Source organism: Pterocles gutturalis, unplaced genomic scaffold, assembly GCF_000699245.1.
Source record: "Pterocles gutturalis isolate BGI_N339 unplaced genomic scaffold, ASM69924v1 scaffold16071, whole genome shotgun sequence".
Lineage (NCBI taxonomy): Eukaryota > Metazoa > Chordata > Aves > Pterocliformes > Pteroclidae > Pterocles > Pterocles gutturalis.
Window position 1 is genome coordinate 25,938 of NW_010105803.1, and position 18,323 is coordinate 44,260.

At 43.1% G+C, this 18,323-nt stretch overlaps 1 protein-coding gene across 1 annotated transcript in view; it reads right to left on the bottom strand.

Annotated features, from left to right (window-relative positions):
- MTHFD1 (methylenetetrahydrofolate dehydrogenase (NADP+ dependent) 1, methenyltetrahydrofolate cyclohydrolase, formyltetrahydrofolate synthetase) overlaps positions 1 to 18,317 on the bottom strand; it is a 40,545-nt gene extending 22,228 nt beyond the window's left edge. The window contains exons 1-9 of the mRNA XM_010087536.1: positions 18,290 to 18,317; positions 9,692 to 9,776; positions 7,296 to 7,355; positions 6,540 to 6,593; positions 6,028 to 6,164; positions 5,817 to 5,917; positions 5,341 to 5,477; positions 3,870 to 3,981; positions 449 to 576 (exon numbers count right to left, since the gene is read on the bottom strand). Of these exons, the coding sequence (XP_010085838.1) occupies positions 449 to 576; positions 3,870 to 3,981; positions 5,341 to 5,477; positions 5,817 to 5,917; positions 6,028 to 6,164; positions 6,540 to 6,593; positions 7,296 to 7,355; positions 9,692 to 9,739 (777 nt within the window). The 5' untranslated portion in view covers positions 9,740 to 9,776; positions 18,290 to 18,317. The remainder of the gene's footprint in view (positions 1 to 448; positions 577 to 3,869; positions 3,982 to 5,340; positions 5,478 to 5,816; positions 5,918 to 6,027; positions 6,165 to 6,539; positions 6,594 to 7,295; positions 7,356 to 9,691; positions 9,777 to 18,289) is intronic.
- Positions 18,318 to 18,323: the final 6 nt, after the last annotated feature.

The following is an 18,323-nucleotide window of genomic DNA, read 5'->3' on the forward strand; positions in this document are numbered from 1 at the left end:
CTTATCTATCTTCCAGTGTGCTGGTTTCTTTTGGGGTGTTCTGTGCCAGCAGGGTTTCTTAAGCAAAGCAGGAAACAGAGGGAGCTGGCTTATACTGTTACTCTCCTCCTTTTTATCCAGTCACCCTAAGGATAGTTTTAGAATTACAGCCAGAGCATTGTAAGACAAGCCCATTTCTCACTGTTTTTAGAGAACACTGAAAAAACCAAACAAAATAAAACCCCAAAACGCCAACCAAAAAACCTGTGCCTGAACATTTCCTCAAGGTCCATTATCTTCCTCAGTTAACTGAATCCAAATTTTGTGGACTAGAAGCTGGAAATCCTAACTAGACCTCTGTAAGAGCTAGAAGGAAGGTCTAGTGGTAGTGTGCTGATGGTCAGCAGCAACATACCCCAAAGGCAAATGCAGAGGAGATGATGAGCAGTCTCAGAGTCTGCCCACGTACCTGCATTAACATGGCCACAGTCATAGGCCCAACGCCACCAGGAACTGGGGTGATGTAGGAAGCTTTTTCCTTTGCTGTACTGTACGCCACATCTCCTACAACTCTTTTTCCACTGGCTTTTGTGCTATCTGGGGTTTTAAGGAAAAAAGAAGTTACACATTGCTCCACCAAAACAACAGAGGAGGCAGCACTGACTGAGGCTGTTGGAGTAAACAAAACAAAAGTCGAGTTCCCAGGAAGCTGTAAAGAAAGATTAAAAAGTTAAAACACCACAAGATGAAGCTGTTATAATCATACTTCACTCAGAGAGTGTCAACAGCTCATGCAACATATCTTCCCATTAAGCGCCATTTATCCTCAGCTAGATAGATCTCTCCTTCCTTGAGGATGCAAGTATTTTCTCAGTGGCATGTGGCCCCCGAGGCAGTCTGAAGGTGACTCCAAAACAAATGCAGAGGAACCAAAGCACAGACAAAGTCTTACATCTGTGCACCAATAAAACACAAATGGGACATACAATAGAGATGTCACCTGAACCGTCCTCTCACAGCTCCTGCTCCATTGCTCTGAAGGATTAGTAGAGCTTCCAATTTCAAGGAGATATAAACCAATGGTCTGGAAGAATTGAGAGAAGAAACGTGGCTGACTTGTTCCAAAAACCCAGGTTTACATTTGCTCTGTTCCATTTTGGAGGACATCTAGGCCTTACAATCGAATAAAACCACCTGCCTTTATAGAAACTGAAGACAGAAAATGCTGAGGTTTCAATCACTCATTGCTATTCTAATGATGGACCAGTAAATACTGCAGTTCACAGAGATCAGAGTCTTGTCAAAGCAAACCTCAAAGGTGGCTTAAGAGAGTTCCAGTAGAAAAACCTCCTTTCTTCTCTGTCAAAAAAAATTGCTATATCACTACGTGACCTGACAATTCAGAAGCAGAAATAGCACTTTTTTCCAGTGGTGACCTTTAAGCTCACCCATAAAAAGAGAAAAAGACAAAATGTATTAGTAAACTAGCACAGTAATCTAACGAACCCACTGATTATAGACATAGCATATCAAAAAAAGAAAATTTAAGATTCTCCTGGAGTGGCAGATCCTCATTTCAGATATGAGAACTCTATAGAACTTTTAAGCAGTGTGAAAAAGCTGAAGACAGATTTCAATGTTTTAACTTTGAAATATTATATTGCATATATTAAATGTATGTTTGAAGATAAAACAATCAATAACTTTAACATATGTTTGGTGAGGGGCAGAAGTGGAAGAGAAACCAAACTCCTAAACAGCTGATTACGGCAAAACCAAAGAGGGAACAAAAGCAGCCCCTGCCAACACCAATTTTTAGCTGCATTGTCACTGACAATTAGCAGCTTCAATGTTTTGCTGTGTTTGTGTTTTAAGCAACACTTCCTCTCCCTAAAGTTCAAAGCTTGAACAACATCCCACTGTTAAACAGTGTTCCTGCAGCCACTGTCCACTTTGCTGCCTGAACTGCAGACCAATCTGGCCTTCCAGCCTAGAGACGAGTTTAATTAAGGTTGCAAAAGGCAAATAACATAATCATATTTTCTTCCAAGAATGCTAAGCAGGCTTACCAGCCACCCTGGCCAGGAAGACTCCAAGCCCAAGAATGACAAAAACAAGCAAAGAACTAGGCACACCAAAGACAAAGCCTAATCTGTTACACAGACACAGTGATGAGCATAAGGCAAACAAACCCCCGGTCCCTGCCTCTGCATCCGTACGTCACGCCAAGCACTGTTAAGCACAATTTAGGAGCTATTCAATTACCTCTAAAATAGTCTTTTGAGGGAAAGCTCACATACAACACTTTCCGCCTCTCCCCATAATTTCACCTTCTCATTATTCATCATCCCACTCTTAAAAAAACCCCAAAAAACAACAAAGAAGTTACAGAGCATGTCAGTGACACACAACCATTCCCAGCGCCTGGGTCTTCTTTGGTCCAGTGAATTCTCTAGCCAGCTGGAACCCAGGAGAGAGAGCATCCAAGGACTTTGAGATCAAAGAAATGAAGGACATGCCTATACATATGGAATGAACTGATAGGTATGCAACCTATCAGAAGGGAAGAAAGAGGCAGAAAATCTCAGCAGCTTCAGAAAACTACAGAAAAAAAAAAAAAGTCTGTGGCATTCATCATTTTGAAATCTGACAGTTTCCACGGTACTCTATCAAGCCCCGATTACTGAGTCTCACAACGCCATTAAGTGTATCACCATGCAACACTGATGAGGCTGCGTGTACAAGAAGATCAGATCTCTGCGCACTCCCCAAGGCAGACTAATTGCAAAGAAACAGGGATGTGTCCTCAGAGATGCAGTTCACATCAAGCCTGAAAAAAAGGTTGTACCATCGTATGTCAGAAACACAATGGTAATTTTATTTGCAACATGTTAGTTGGGGAGACTCCAAGCCATTCTGCTTCATGGAAATCAGCAGTGACCCTGCGGGTTTTGGCAAATTGCCCAAGCCTGGGTAGCTTGGCACAAACATATCAAGCAACAAACAGCACCAGCAGATGACTTCTTAATTTTAATTACACAGAGGACTGATGTTTTTAAATGTAACTCAATATCATCTTTGAGGAACAAGGCTGACGAAGAGAAATTTCTTTACTTTCCACTAAATAACAAAATGACTGATTAATTATGAAAACTACCTTTTAAAAGCTTTGTGGGTGTAGCACAGATAGTTGGAGGGTGACTAATTTTCCATATCATTCAACATCTGTAATTTGGATTTAAAACGAGATGAAAACAGAAATTGCCAGACTGTCTGTTCCTCCTTTATAAGGAAGGAGTAGCTAAGTGAAACCCGACCCTAAAAATCCATTGTGTTAAAGCACTTTATTCTATGCCACAGCCACTGTCACCAATACTCTTGTAGAAGCCGCTTTGTTTCAAGACAACAGCCATTCAAGCCTAAGAAGTTAATGTTGTGATTCAACAAATCCACAGCTACTTTAAGAGACTGTTTGCCATTTATGTATTTCAAACAGAACAGCTTAATCAGATCTAACTGCAAAGTAATGACAGCAAAGCTGCGCGTGCACACTTGACAAGAGCAGCAAGACTTCACTATGTAGTTGGGGCAAAATTATGTGGAGATTCTGTTGTAATACGTCCTAGGCCTCCTTTTTCCTCTACTAATCACCAGCCTCACTGAAGGCAGAAACAAAACTGCTACTGATCTGCTTCAGGACAGTACTTCAGACCAACCTTTTTTTATTCTGGCATCTTCAGAGGTTGCTATCATTACCTATGGCAGATTTAAAAGACAAAGAAGTCTGCATTGACTAGAAACACCAAGGAAACAGTATCCATGTCCTTACTTAGCAACTGCACTTACATACAAATAAACACATCCCCACTCTTTTTACATTACCCACGCACCTGGCACATGGTTAATTCCACAGTCAATTACGATTGCACCAGGTTTGATCCATTCACCTTTTACCATTTCAGCTTTACCAGCTGCAACCACCAGGATATCAGCTTTACCAACCTACAAAAAAAAGTCAAATAAACAACTATGTATCACACCGGCAGTGGAAAAACTTAGAGCTGCTTCAGCAGCAACTCGGATCAGCTTCAATTGCAGTGAAACTGTGTGCTCAACCATTGCCATCAGAGGGCTGGAAGGGCACTTGCCTTGGCAAGGACAAATTCCCGCAGCCAGAAATTATGGCCTATTTTCACACTCCTTCACAGAACTGTTGCTAGTCAACACTTCACAGCCTCCTTTGAACTCCTCTGTGATTTCCAAGTGGATCATACAGACTACTCTGATTTTATCTAAAAGCCTTCTGCATATTCTTACCTTCCTCCCTTCAAATATCCCTGCATATTCAGCTGCTCTTTTCAGTGCTAGAAATATACCCAGCACTCATCAGACAGCAGCCAAGAACAACCCCTGCACAGAACTCTCAGCGGCACTTCACTTGCGGCAGCACTATCTTGTGGTTTTTATGTCCAGAGCTGTGTAACATGCAACTCCAGGGAAAGCTGATTGTAATTCAGCACTAATGTTCTTCAGACAGTTCTCAGTAAATTTGACAGGTCTGGTCACAAAGCTGGTGCTAGAGACTCTGACTAAAGCTCCATGTCACTTCTTGCACTGCTTCATTCATTTTTGCTTAGGAAGCTGCTATCTCCTGGAATTTTTTCCTTTTAATCTTCAAGGGAGATCAACTATTTTTAAGATTTCATTAAGAATTAGCACTTCAATTGTTAATCAACCTAATGACAGTCTTATTGAACAGCAACTTAACGGCATGAAGCATTGCAGTGCTCCTGATCTTTGCGAGTTATGTTAAAATACACCTACTCCCTTTTCAGCTTTAATACTTGCCTACAGAGCCTGGCAGTGTTGATTGCTCTACGAAATCCAAGTAGGTGGCAGCACAGCAACACACTATTTCTGTCACTCCCGCGGCTAAAGAGGAAAATAGTACCAACTCCCAGTCATGGAAAATAGACTGGGAAAAAAAAACTGGAGAAAACATTTGGTCTAGCATTTCCCAGCCATTAAAGGGAAGGACCGCCTGGCCTTTCATGAAAAAAAAATAAAACCATACACTGTCTTGCAGGCCACTAAATGGAGATTAGGAAGGGATGATTAAATTCTCACCACTTGCTCAAAGAAGAAAAAAAAAAATCTATAATTAAAGCCCTCTAATTAAGGCCCAAAAATAATCAGGATCCTATTCCAATGGAACTATTTACACAACCATGCAATGAACAGGACTGGGAAACCGTTTTAGATGAAAGACAACCCACACCTAATGACTTAGAGGAGCAATACACCAAGTAGCAATGGCTTGCAGCAGATAACCACATCCTCGTGCATCCAGCCTGTCCTTACCTCCTCAGCCAGTGTCGAGGTCTTTGAATGGCAAGTGGTTACCGTCGCGTGATTCCAGAGCAGCAGGTCATGCATGGGAGCACCAACAATCTTACTGCGACCAACCACTACAGCTCTTTTTCCTGCAACCTGGATGCCTGCATCACAGAAAATTAGGAGAACGTAAAAATAGGTCATCGTGCATCCTAGTACAAACTAACTCAAACAGATCTGGAGCCTTCTGGTCAGTTTAAGCCTGGATCTAGTACTTCAGGATACTATTTTTTCTCCTGGGTTGTGTGTGACAGGGAATTGGAGTTGGGAGGGAGGAAGGAAGGACCATTTTAAAACAATTTTTTTCACTATCTGAAAAGGCAGAGATAAAATGCAGCATCTCAACAAATGTTTCAATGTGAAGCACAGCCTTCCAATGTGCATAATTGCTCCCCTTATCGAGGACTTCTGCACTCATGAATAATGGATGGAAACCTCCTTACCTGTCTGCCTAATAAGTTCCATGCATCCTTTTGGCGTACAGGGAATAAAGCAGTCTCCAAGGTCCCCTCTTGACAGTTTCCCGGCATTGATACTACTTAAGCTGTATTTTGAAAGAATAAGGCCAAGTAAGATTCCCAGCCTCATGATCACAGTTCAAAGTAAAAAAAAAAAAAAAAAAAAAAGTTTCTTTCTGGAGTAGCTGTCATTTACCCATCTACGTCCTTCTCAGGTGAAACAGCATTGGTTATTTTTTCTGTGTTGATGGGTTTATCAGAGTCAAGTGGCAGCTGCACTATGAAGCCATGAACAGCAGGGTCTCCATTCAAAGAAGTAATGCACTTGAGGACCTACAACAAGTAAAGACAAAAAACCTAATGGCTGATAAACTGAAATATGACTGATGCAAAGGAAAAAGCATAATCCTATCTGTATTAAAAGATATACACCATATGTTTAGTTTTTCCACCCAACAGTATAGATGACTCATATTTTTTATTTTTAGAAAAATACCTGTTAAAGTAACAAAATTTTACATTATAGTGTTTTAGTTTTCTTTTAAAAATAATTTAAAAAAAAACCTCAGCAGGTTCCAGTTCTGTTTCATGAGTTAACATCTATGGGCAAGAAGTCTTTTTTTATAAAATGAGAGAGCAAATGTAAATTCATCTCTCAAGCTCAAAACCAAAGTTTTTTATTTTTGCATTACTGGCTATATTCCTTACCTCAGCTTCTGTTGCTGTGTTTGGCAGTTTTATGTGATTGGCACTGATCCCAATCTGCAAATGAGAATATCAACAAACTATCTGATTTCTGAATTGACGTCAGAGATTGATCTGGCTATTTTCTCAGTCCAGCCCAGTCACAGCTACATTCTGTCACATTTCCAGGTCTATCTCCTGTGGCTACAGTACTATTATTAGGAAACACCATCAATGAAGGAGAAGAAAGATTAGCGCTTTGCCTACTTAGATTGATCCATACTTAACTGCCCTATTCACCTTTTGACATGAACAACATCATCTTGGCTTAACAGCATACTGACTTGAAATGCCAGCAGAGAAGATGCCAGCTATCACCTAGGGAAACAGGGACTCATCTACATTCCCAGTCCTGCTGTAGCATGTAATGTACCGCTCAGTGACAGAAGCAAGGCAACTGCAGGTACAAGACATTCAGAGAAGATGTGCACATGGCCACAAGTCAGGAAAGACAGAATCGGCACTTCAGACACATGTCATCTAGGAGATGTTCACACAAAAAGCGGCACCATGCTGTTGTTACCAGAATACTCCACTTGGCCAAGCATCAGGTTCCACACCTATACTACTTCCTTATAACAAAGAATTCAGACCAACACTGGTTTCTCCAATACAGGCAAAGTTTAGACAAAACTATTTGATTCGCATCTTTTTTTTTCATACTCAGATTTGACCTACTGTAGGAGGGTAAAAAGAAATCTTAAAGAGTTTAAGCATTACCTCAGCAGCAGCCTTCAGCTTCATGTTAATGTAGAGGTTCGAATCATCCCGATTTCCAACCTGAGGATGAAAAGACAGTTGAGTCACACTGCAGAACAGAGACCCAGTCACAGGCTGAGATGGGCTTAACCCTTAGCTTCCTTGGCTTCCTTTGAGCTACACCAAGGAGACAGAGGTATTCTTGAATAACTGTAAAACACACTGATAGAGGCTGTAAGTGGCTGGAGCTAACAGGAAAGTGTTCTTTCAGGTAAGCGGCAGCTGAAGAAAAGTTGTCTGGTCTCCTGCAGAAACACCATTTACAACTGTTGAAAAAAATCTTAGAAATGCAGTGCTGTCCAAAGTAGAAAATACTGCCTGCCATCTCACCTGAGAAAGCTACTCTCTAGCTAATTAACATGATCAGCAGGTGCTGATAACATTTAATTATCTGATTAAGGTTTTCAGAAAAGTTGGGCTTCTGATACCCAGGAATGTAATTTTATGCATATACATATGCCTTGATGGAGAGATTTCTTCCACTTCTGTTTTGAACCTTGACATGCCAAACAAAAAACAACAAAACAAGAACAAAGCCATGCACAAAGAGAAAGCAAGAAGTGCCTGTGGTTCTTGGCAGTACTGGGTGATTACAGTACAACTGCATTTCAGAAGACCACTTGCATCATGCAGTATGTTTTGTCAAAGGTAATACTCCTTGTAACCATAAGAAAATGAGGGGCAAATATGGAAAAGATGATAAGCAAACTCTTGAAAGCCCATTCCCTGGTATTTGGGAGCTATCCCTGGTTGTCACACAGACGACAAGCTGTAGGGGTGACTGCATTACCTGATCACCCAGCACACACTGGTTCTTCTTCCCTACAGTGAGACAAAGGGGCTGTCTCCCCTTTAAAGTCTGCTGAGTTTAAGAAACAGTATGTCAAATACAGGGCAGAAAAGAAGGAAGAGTGTTGGCATCAGGAGATGTCAGAAGCAGACCACACATACTGTGCAGAAGAGGACATTCCTGACTATAGGACAAAAACCAAAATATTAACTGACTTGCTCTTTGAGCTCAGAGGACAGCAAATACCTCCCAAGAAAAGAGCAAACATTGTGTTGGGTGCTACATATCAGAAACAGCTAATTGTCCTGACTTAACTGAAAAATAGACATCTGAGATAATCAGTATTAGGATATGAACTCCAAGCCCAGATTGTTTGGTGGCCTACAATAGTGTCAAAGAGCAACAGGCTGTGAAGGACTCGGACAACCCAGGATTGAAGAGAACACAGGCCAACCAAGAAAAAAATCCAGTATCTCCACAAGACAGCAATTGCTGAAGACAGTTTACAAGGTCAGCAGTTCAGGAAATTCCATCAAAGCATCCCTTACTAATTTTTAAATAGAAGACCTTCCTCCTAAACACCTGAAGATAAGTCTTCTGTAGAGATGATCTTCTTAAAGCTAATGGAAAACTAGAATAAAAAACAAACCACAAACCAATTTGTTCCTGGAATTGAAGAGGAGCATGGCCTTTGTGTACTATAGTGGTCTTAGAAGTGGAATCTAGAGGCAGGCACCAAGAGCTCTTCAGGGGCCCAAAATACTGAATAAGGACAGAAGCCACTTCTCTAAGCAGCCACTTACAGTCCACCAATCCTTTGTGGCCACACAGTTCCTTCCTCTTACATGACACTTGCTACTGTCAGTCACTTTCTGATCTAAGCCCAAAGAGCTTCAATTTTTTATAGCTGCAAGAGGGAAAAAAAAAAAAATCACCTTAATTCTGCCAAACACAGGCCAAACCCTTTACTGACCAGAGCTTTTTTTCCTCCGGAAGCATTCCTCTGCAGGCTCTAGCACTTACGCTTCTGACAGACATCAAATTCAGCAATGGGATTTTGTTCCATCCTTGGCCAAAAGTGGTTTTGGTTGAGCATCTCCCCTATTCCCCACCTCCTTCTCTCTCCATGTTCTCATGTAACAGCAGACCAAATCTCTTAATAAACACGCTATTTCAAAGATTTTTGGTACAAACACATCTCTGAAAGCTGACAGGCTTTGGGGCTCACACTAACGCAGAGACTTGGAAGAGTGTCTACAAGCACTACTTCTTCTTAATAGGCAAGAAACCTACTTTTGCCATTTCACAAACACTCATGTTCAAACAGAGAACTGCAATGGCAGATCTGACGAAAGAAAAAAAAACAACCTAAAAACCCCCAAATGTTTCTTAACCCCAGTACTTGGGAAAAAGACATCACAGAAATGTTACGATCCCACAGGGAACTCTGCTCTTCTGTTACGAAATGCTACCATTGCAAAGCAGCTTTGATGAAGCTCATCAGCTGTGCACTTATCATTGCAAAGCAACACAGATTTTCTGTAGTTGTCATTAAAGAAAACAATACCTGCAAAATTGCGAGTCCTGGTCTGAAGCCTGGAAATTTCTCTTTCATTTCAGCAACTTGCTGCTTTAGTCTCTCTCTCACTTGTCTGAAAAGGGAAAAAAAACCACCAAACAATGCAGAAGTTAATCAAGGGGCTGAATTCTCATACAGTGATAAGTCAGGAGTTGAAAAGATGACAGATGGGCAGATGGGCAAACATGTACTTATACCTTGAGTACACAAGTCCCAGCAATCTCCAAATAAGATTAACGTCCATAAATCACTAAGACACTTTGGAAGTTTCATTCAAACTTATTTAAAATTTTGTTTGTTTGCTTGGTTTTTTACAGTCCACAATGCGCTTCTTCACCCTCCTCTTCTGTCTCATAGATACAAGGGGAAACAAAAAAAAAGTACAAAATTTGATATGGAAATTCCTGGGATTTCAAACTCCCTACTCAAAAGCAAATCATCTTTCCACATAAGCTGTACCAGATCTACCTGTCTTCCACAGGTACCAGTCAATGCTGGTAAAAGTTGATGAATCTACAACAGTAAAACTGTAAAAAGCTAAACAAACAGGTAAGTACCCAAAGACAACTGGTCAATACCATGTGTTTCTATTTCCTGCCTGCTTGGCCTAACCCAGGCTGGGTAGGCTGCAGTCCTACACCCACCTTCTTGCCTTCAGTCTGCTTCTGTGCTTGCCAACATGCATGTGAGAAAACGCCTCCAGCCTGAGGGCTTCCACACAAGGCAAAGCTTTTCCCCAGGGGAGCAGGAAGGAGAATGAGAGGTGGACAAAGGTGAAGCAGTGAGGAAAATTAGCTAAACCCTGGTACACAGCTCAGGTCAACTCTTCAGTGAAGACAAGTTTAAGAATACAATTATTAAAGCACAACTTTGAAATGGAAACATGAGGTTCACTGATTAGTTAATCTAGTTCAGATGTCAACTCATACCCAGTTTACTATGCAATGTTTTAGAGATAATGAGTACTCATCACTGATAAATTAGCCACAGACAGCTCAAAAGCCACTATCACCACCCTCCCCAGCCTTGCACTCCTCTCTGATTTCTCAACCACTGTCTGGGCCCATGTGCCAGATCCCTCATTAGGGAGGATGGTGGGGAAGAGGTCCTGGTGCCAGGCCCAATGTGCTCTTTCAAATCTGAAGTTCTGCCAAAAGCTTTGACTCAGACCCAGCATCACTGCTCTGTCTCCTCACCAAAGGCAACTGGGATTCAGAGAGAACTGACCGGTCGTGCCCATCTCATGGGCTCATGGCACTGGAAGGAGGCTGCGGCATTCACTGGAAATGTAGGAGACACTCACTCAGAAGCAAAAGCCAGGTAAGAAAACCTCACAGGACACTAGAGGCTCAACAGGTCTGTCCTCCTCCACGTGATCTCCAGCCCGTGTCCCACCCACTATTCTCAGAGATGAGAAGGTGCTACCATCATTCTTAGCAAATCTACCCTGCTCCAAACACCCTACCCTTTAAATCACAGATGATCTCCTTGTGCTCATCTACCTTCAAATCAGCATCACAAGGTCTGATCACGTCACAAGTGGAACCAGACTTCCCAGACTGGAGGAGGTGCTGTTGCTGCCAGTTTATTAAAAAATGCAAACAGCAAGGGTACAGGGACAGAGTAAGTAGCTGGTGCCAGCTGGAAGGCTGTGATTCCTGCCATATAGGGAAATACCAAGACAACAGATAGCCAGTGAAGCCAACTCTACCCTGCCACTATGAGCTCCAATCAGAAATGCCATAAGCAAGAAGAAAGGGAAATGAGAGCAGCACACAGCTCTGCTACAACCCAGCAGCACTGATCGCAGGGGACAGTTGCAGCTGGCCCAGCCAGAAGCAGCCCTGAGGCTGTTCTGAAGTCCCATCTCAGGGGAATCACAGCCTCCTGCTGCATCCCAAATCATGCATCTCTCCTGCTGCATCCCAAATCATGCAGTCAGAGCTCTGCTGCACCTGAGGAGTGGTTCAGAGTATTTTTAGGTGTTTGTGTCTGGCCAAGCTGTTCAAAGTCTCTTAATAAGTAGAAGAGGTTGTTTTCAACCTTACTTAAGAAATAGTTGTTGCTAGGCTTCCTTTAGCTATCACCTCAGTAAAAGTCTTGACACTAAGACTGGCTGATGAGTTCAGAAAACAGTCTCATAGCAAGCCTTGCCCTAGCAATTCTGCCTGTGACAGAAGTTCATCTGCTGGGTAGCAAAATCACCAACTGCCTCTCCTTATGCTCCAGCTGTAAGCACTTAGAGAAGGCACCATATCTACAGCTGCAGACACGCCAGGGCCTAAGCTCAGGAGCAGCCCATAACAACAGTGCAACGATCTCGAGGAGCATCAGAAACCCACTGGGCATGGCCTGTGAGCTGTGGGCCAGCTCTTTGGGGGAGCTATTTCCAAGAACAGCATCCAGTCTTCCAGTGAGGAAAGAACAGCGCTGGTTTGTGGCCTGCAAAGAAAAAGAAACGCAAACAAACATGAAAAGTATCATAATTTATGACACAGTAAAGCCCTCGTAAGGGACAGTCGACTGGAAAGAGTCAGGTCTGGGTTTTACTTCTAATCCAGTCTTCTCAGTGGGTGAGAAACAAGCCCACCCAAGGGTCTGGTTTCCCTCTGTCAAGCAGGGCTGTGCTGTGCTTTTACCCCCAGCAGCCGGGACTATTCACATACTACATGGCTGTCGTTTCCTGTAATTAGGCACTAGCTCACTTGCCCTTCAGCTACAGAAGAAAGGTAACACACAAACACACAAAGTAGCGCTGCCAGTGCTGATTTGCTTTGGGAGCCTTGAATCAAGAAATCACTTGTTAGACAGCCACCTAGTGTTAAGTACCACTGCTCTCTAGTTACCACAAGAGCCACAGGTGCAAATGTTTGCGAGAAAATTAAGGAAAATAAACTAAACTCCTTGCTTTAAATCTGCAGAATTAGAAATACTTTACAAAATAATCTTTGCAAGCCAGCAGGTATTTACTGATATAGTTTGCAAAATTCTATTGTGGACTTCAGGTCTTCACAAAGGGAAAAACTCATATTGACAAATCAACAACTTTTTTTACTAGCTGTATGAAAACACTTTTAAGTCTTCAAATTTGCAATTGTATGTGCCTGTTTCTCTAAAAGCCTTCCCTCTGATGCTAAAACCCCTTCTGTGCCCATGTGCCCTTCCACAAACAAAGGTCCAGGGTCCAGGGTCCACACAGGTTAAGGACAGCACGTGGCTCTAAGCATACGGTGCAAAAGTCAGCTCCAAAGATTAAAGAACTTGTTAGCCTTTCTTCCTCTAGACTGCAACCGAGAGCTGAATTGGAATTCATTAAGTGAATTTCCCAGAACAGCAAAGGACAAAGCACACTCCCCCAGCTCTGATGTAAGCTGCTGTGTCAGTGCCTTCTTAGGCAGACCTCACCACCACACCTATGGGATTACATACATGCAATGGCTCGGGGGGCAAGCATACACACCACCATACTGAAGATGACACCAAGCTGTGTTTCTGTCCATTCTGTGAGTAACAAGGTCCAGGGTCTATGTGAATACTGTCAAACATACGACCTGGCAAGCACCTCTCAGAGACAACGATGCTCTGGAAGAGGCCTGCCCCCAAAGAGGAGGGTTTGGCCTTACTGCCTGGATCACAGATTCCCCAAAGGTTTCAGAAACATGCATCAGAAATGCTTTTGCTGCAGCCCTCCAAGAATGGCTGTATGAGGCTGATGGTCCTTCCCAGGTCCTGCACCACCTTGGTCAGAGCCTACAGCCATGCCTCCTCACAGCCTGCAGCACTGCCACTGCTCACTTTCTCTTCACCCCATGGAAATCAAACTGCAGCGTGGAGAGAAAAGCTTCCCCTTCTCCAAACCACCGTGGCACCATGTCCTAGCTAGCAGGACATCTGCATCATCTTCAAACACTGAAAAGGCTGCAAGCAAGCACACCCCAAAACATCCTACTGGTACCCCAAAGAAGAGACGGAGAGGAGTCTCTCCTGGAGGAAGTCACAGGTTGGCTGTCCCAATGGAGTGGCACTGGGATGGGAAATGCCTTGGGAAGGTCTATCTGAACACTGCTGGTAACTCAACAGGTGGCTCCTCTTGAGAAAAGACACCATTTAGACAACAGAGCTGGAAGCAGTTCACAAGTCTCCTGCCCTCTTGTCTCATGCTCCACCACTGCTTGATCCTGGCACACTGTCCTTATCTCCTAGAACTGCCTGCTGCTTTCTACCAGTTCCACATTCCCAAGGTATTTATCACTCTTTGGTTGTGTCAGCTCAAATACTTGCACAAGTACTTTTCAGGTCAGATAAAATGGAAGATGCTTTTACTTTTTTAGATGCTTTTTCATCATGTCCAGAACGTTAATCCAAGGAGAGCTACAAAATGGCTGAGCTGAAGAAGCAATCATCTGTACGGGATGGGATAGGCAGCATTTGAGGAACTTCTCAAATGTGGGTGGCTGCCAACAGAACAACAGAGTTAAGGTTTCACATTAAGCTGAGTCTTTAAAATTTAGACAGAAGAGTTTGCCCCAAACATGAGTTACAACACCATGAACTGTCATGACCAGCTTCCCATTCTGCAACATCAATCACACCAATCACGTCTGCATCCCAAAACAGATACTACATACAACACCCAACCATCAAGTGGTTCAATCAGAGGAAAATGTAAGAGAAATAGATATGAACTCAATCCACCTTTGTGGGGCTGAAGCACTCCAGACAATACTCTAGGCCATATCTCCAATGGTCTGTCTTCACAAATAGTGACATCAAAACTTTCTTCTTTCCACAATGGAGACATGGCAATCCCCTACACCCTCCTTCCCTTAGGACTCCCCATTTCCGTGTAACCTGGTGCTGATGTGCACAGATCACAGCACTGTGGCCCTGTTGTCCACCAGACAATGTTTTCTCCTAGCTTATAACCTCTTTAGAGAAGGGTCCCATTTTTTAAATTCTGTGTCTGCAGAGCACCTCACACAAGGGGTTCTTGTTCATAGTTGGGGCTGCTCGGTGGCACTGAGAAGTCATGGATCACATAGTTCACATGCACTGAAGGGTGCCACACATCCGCAGTGTGGTACCCTTCAGTGCATGCCTGAAACATTCTGGTAGGATCTGGTAAAGGAGATCTCATAGATTGGGGAATTTTTTCAGTTCAGACTCGATTTAGATGGAGTTTCAATAGGAACTCCTAAAACTTTTGAGACCTAGTCTGAAAAAGCTGAAAAAACCCCGTGTCTCTACTGCAGTTACCTCCAGTTACAAGCTGAGCCTGATCATTGCTATATCCAGTACTTCAACAGCACTTTAAACTCAAAGCAGTACCTGGCCCATTCGTAGGGGCTGGGAGGGGCGTTAAGTCTTCCCTGTCATCACAACTCATCGGCCACTAATCCAGACCAGGAGTGCTGGTTCATTCCTGGTGCTATCAACTAACTCAGGCCAAGCCTGGGGTTTCCAAACCTGGGCTGCTTCAGATGGTAACGACTGAACACACCGCTCACGGCAGTGGGCATAAGCTGTAAAGAAGAGCCACTACAATGTTTTGCTCTGAGTATCTATTTCAGACACAGACTGTTTTTATTTTAAGGGAATAGTAGTAATAAAATACAAGGTTGAGAATACTGTATTTTTATTCCCTCCAACCCTCCATATTCTGCACACCTAAAGCAATGTTTCTCTGCCTCTTATTAGTCATTTGTTTATCGTTCTGTTACACAGTAACTAACTAATCTTTTGCAACTCATTTGCCAATGAGGCAAATTTAACTTGCAGCAAAATCTAAGGCTGAATTACTAAACAGCCCCTCAGAGAAGTGGAGGAAAGCCAGCCTGAGAGAACTAGCCAGCTCAGAGGGATGCACGACCCATCCAACATTTAATACCTTTCAAAGACTGTCCAGGTGTAACTGTTTCTAATGAAAGAAGCAGCCTTAGCGAGAGAAGCATTAAACACCAAAATCCTACACGCACAATGTCTGCTGCCCTGTACGTTCTCCTTCCCATGCACAACATAACCACATTTACTATCCTCACAGATAATATTCAAAGCCGCTGAAAATGTCTATTTTGCTTTGTACTTCTTCTGAGTCTTCCAATACTTTCTCGGTGTGAACTAGTTTTATCTCCTCACCAAGTTTTCCTTATTTATAGAGACAAGGAAGCACTCTCTCTCTCTCTCGAAGTATTTATTCTCTTCACTTGTTTCACAAAAATAAGAATGCTGCTATCTACCTGATTTTTTTGTTTAAATAACTGGCATGACTCTGAATTAGGTATTTTTTTCACCTCTTTGGGGAAGGGGTGCTTTGTGGCAGAAGAAAGTTCACAATACTTACGAGTTTCGATTTAAAACACACACAAACTCAGAATTATGTAATTGGAACACTACTTGATTGATTCACCTCATTTGTTAATATTTGACTGACTTACAAACACTTTTTTGATTAAAGAATAAAGTAACAAAAAACGCCCCCTACAAGATGGTGACTGAAAAGGTTTTGTAGTTGTCATAAAGTCAGAAACATTTCCTTTTTACAACATGCAATTCAGTTGAAAATTCCTAAAAAAACTACATGCTTATCACTTATTCTGCTGCTGCAAGATTCTTGGCCTGCAGATGAACTCTGGATGAGAATCCTCTGGACCAGCACTTCTCTAGAGGGTCTGGAAGAAAGGGACAGGTATCTGCAGGGCAAAAAGCCCACTTCCTCATGCCTCCTTCAAGTACTCCCCCAGGAAAAAGCAGAACTATGTAAGGTCCATTCCCGTGGAGCACACGATGGTTTTGCTATATTGGACATAAATATAGCAGAAATAAAGGAACTGAAGGAGAACAGCTGTACAGCTGCAATTATTTTTCCATTCTGTGTTGTCTTCAGGTCAAGATTTGATGCATTTGGAAGGCAGGCTTCAGCCAAACACCTTAGAGATGTGCTGGAAACTAAGCAATCCTTTTTCCAGTATGTGCCTGTTAAAAGCTTATGCCTCTTCCCAGGTATTTGCACATAATGAAGGTCTTAACCTCTGAAAACAGCTGCTACTATAACACAGAAAACAAACAGAAATAAAACACTTCACCACTGTAGCCATAAATTTAAAGAAAGTAAGTAATGCGATATACACTGCCAAGGAAGCTAGAAGGTTTAAGGTGAACACTCTGAATACCTCTAAAACACAGTCATTGTACACAAGCCATCATCTTTCCGGATTTCTAGTCACTCTAAAATGGCAATAATGTGTCGCTTGAAAGGACCTACTATACTTCAGGGGTACCTTCTATACCAGAAAAAGGAAATCTGCAATAGCCAGATGACTGAAGTACCACCAGCACCACACACAGGCACTGCAGAGCGTGCTGGCTTCAAGACTGCTAGAAGCATAAGGCGTAATGAAGCACACAAGATCAAGAGACTGCAATACTCAAGTGGTACTGGCCCAAAAATTGCCAGGTAAAAAAAATATGCAAGCTGCCTTTCACCATGGATATTCAGATTCGAGACACATTAGGCCTACTTTTTAGAAATGCTCCACTATCAATTAGATGTAGATGTGTTGTACATAGCAATACTGAAGATCAGGTCTAACAACTTTCCTGAGATTACTTTAAACCATTTAAAATTTACCCTTGCTGTCCGAATTCACTGGTTATAGAGAGAAGGTACCCAACGAACCAACCTAACCAAACCCTGTTTGTACAGAATACAACGGAAGCATTACCCTTTGCTAAACACCACATCTTCCTAGGGTTAGTGAAATTTATTTAGCTTTCTTACTGTATGTGTACATACAGTAGCAGCAGGAAAAATAAGCAAACTAAAAGACACAACACAGGCTTACCTATACTCAGGGCTTGCCAGCTAAGTAAAAGCTGCAAAGCACAAGAAGTAAGCCTTTTCTTTTAGGGTCTGCCAAATCTTTCAAATAGCTTTGCCAGGACACTTGTGAACATTCATTTCATGTTACCCAGTACATGGATTAATTTATTTTTCTTTAAAAAGGAGTGACCAATGCCTGCACAGTATGACCACAGAGACCATACCCAAGGCAGAGTTTCCCAACTCCTGCTTGTGAAGCATCCCAAGAGCACAGGGTAACTGCACAGCACCTGTAGGTCAGCCGGCCACTGCCCACCTGCCCGGGGGTCCGCTCAGCGCAGGTGCTGAGCGATCACAAGCCTCTCTGCAGGGCTGATGCTGGATGCTGCCCCCGAGAACCAAGCCGACAGATCGGGGCTGGATTTCTGGGGGGCAAAGCAGCCGTGACAGCCACTTTAGGTGCTTCTGAAGATCCTTAATACCACCTTCATTTCATAACTCCCACCGTTTCCAGCCAGAAAGATGTCAGCTTTGAATGCAACTTAGTGAAAAAGCTTTAGGGTATCTTCAAACCTGCTTCGTCCCGGCAGAGCCAGAGGAAAGGCCACCACAGCCCCATTTTCCCGGCCACCAGGACTGGGTCCCCTGGGGCCCCCCCCAACCGCGCCGGTGTCCTTCCCGACCGCGGCTCCCCGCGGACTTTCCCCGCCTGAGGAACCCCCTTCCCGGGCGCATGGCGGGAGGGCGGCCGGCCCCGGGGTACGTACGCGGAGACTATCTTGCCGCTGAGGATCTCGGCGG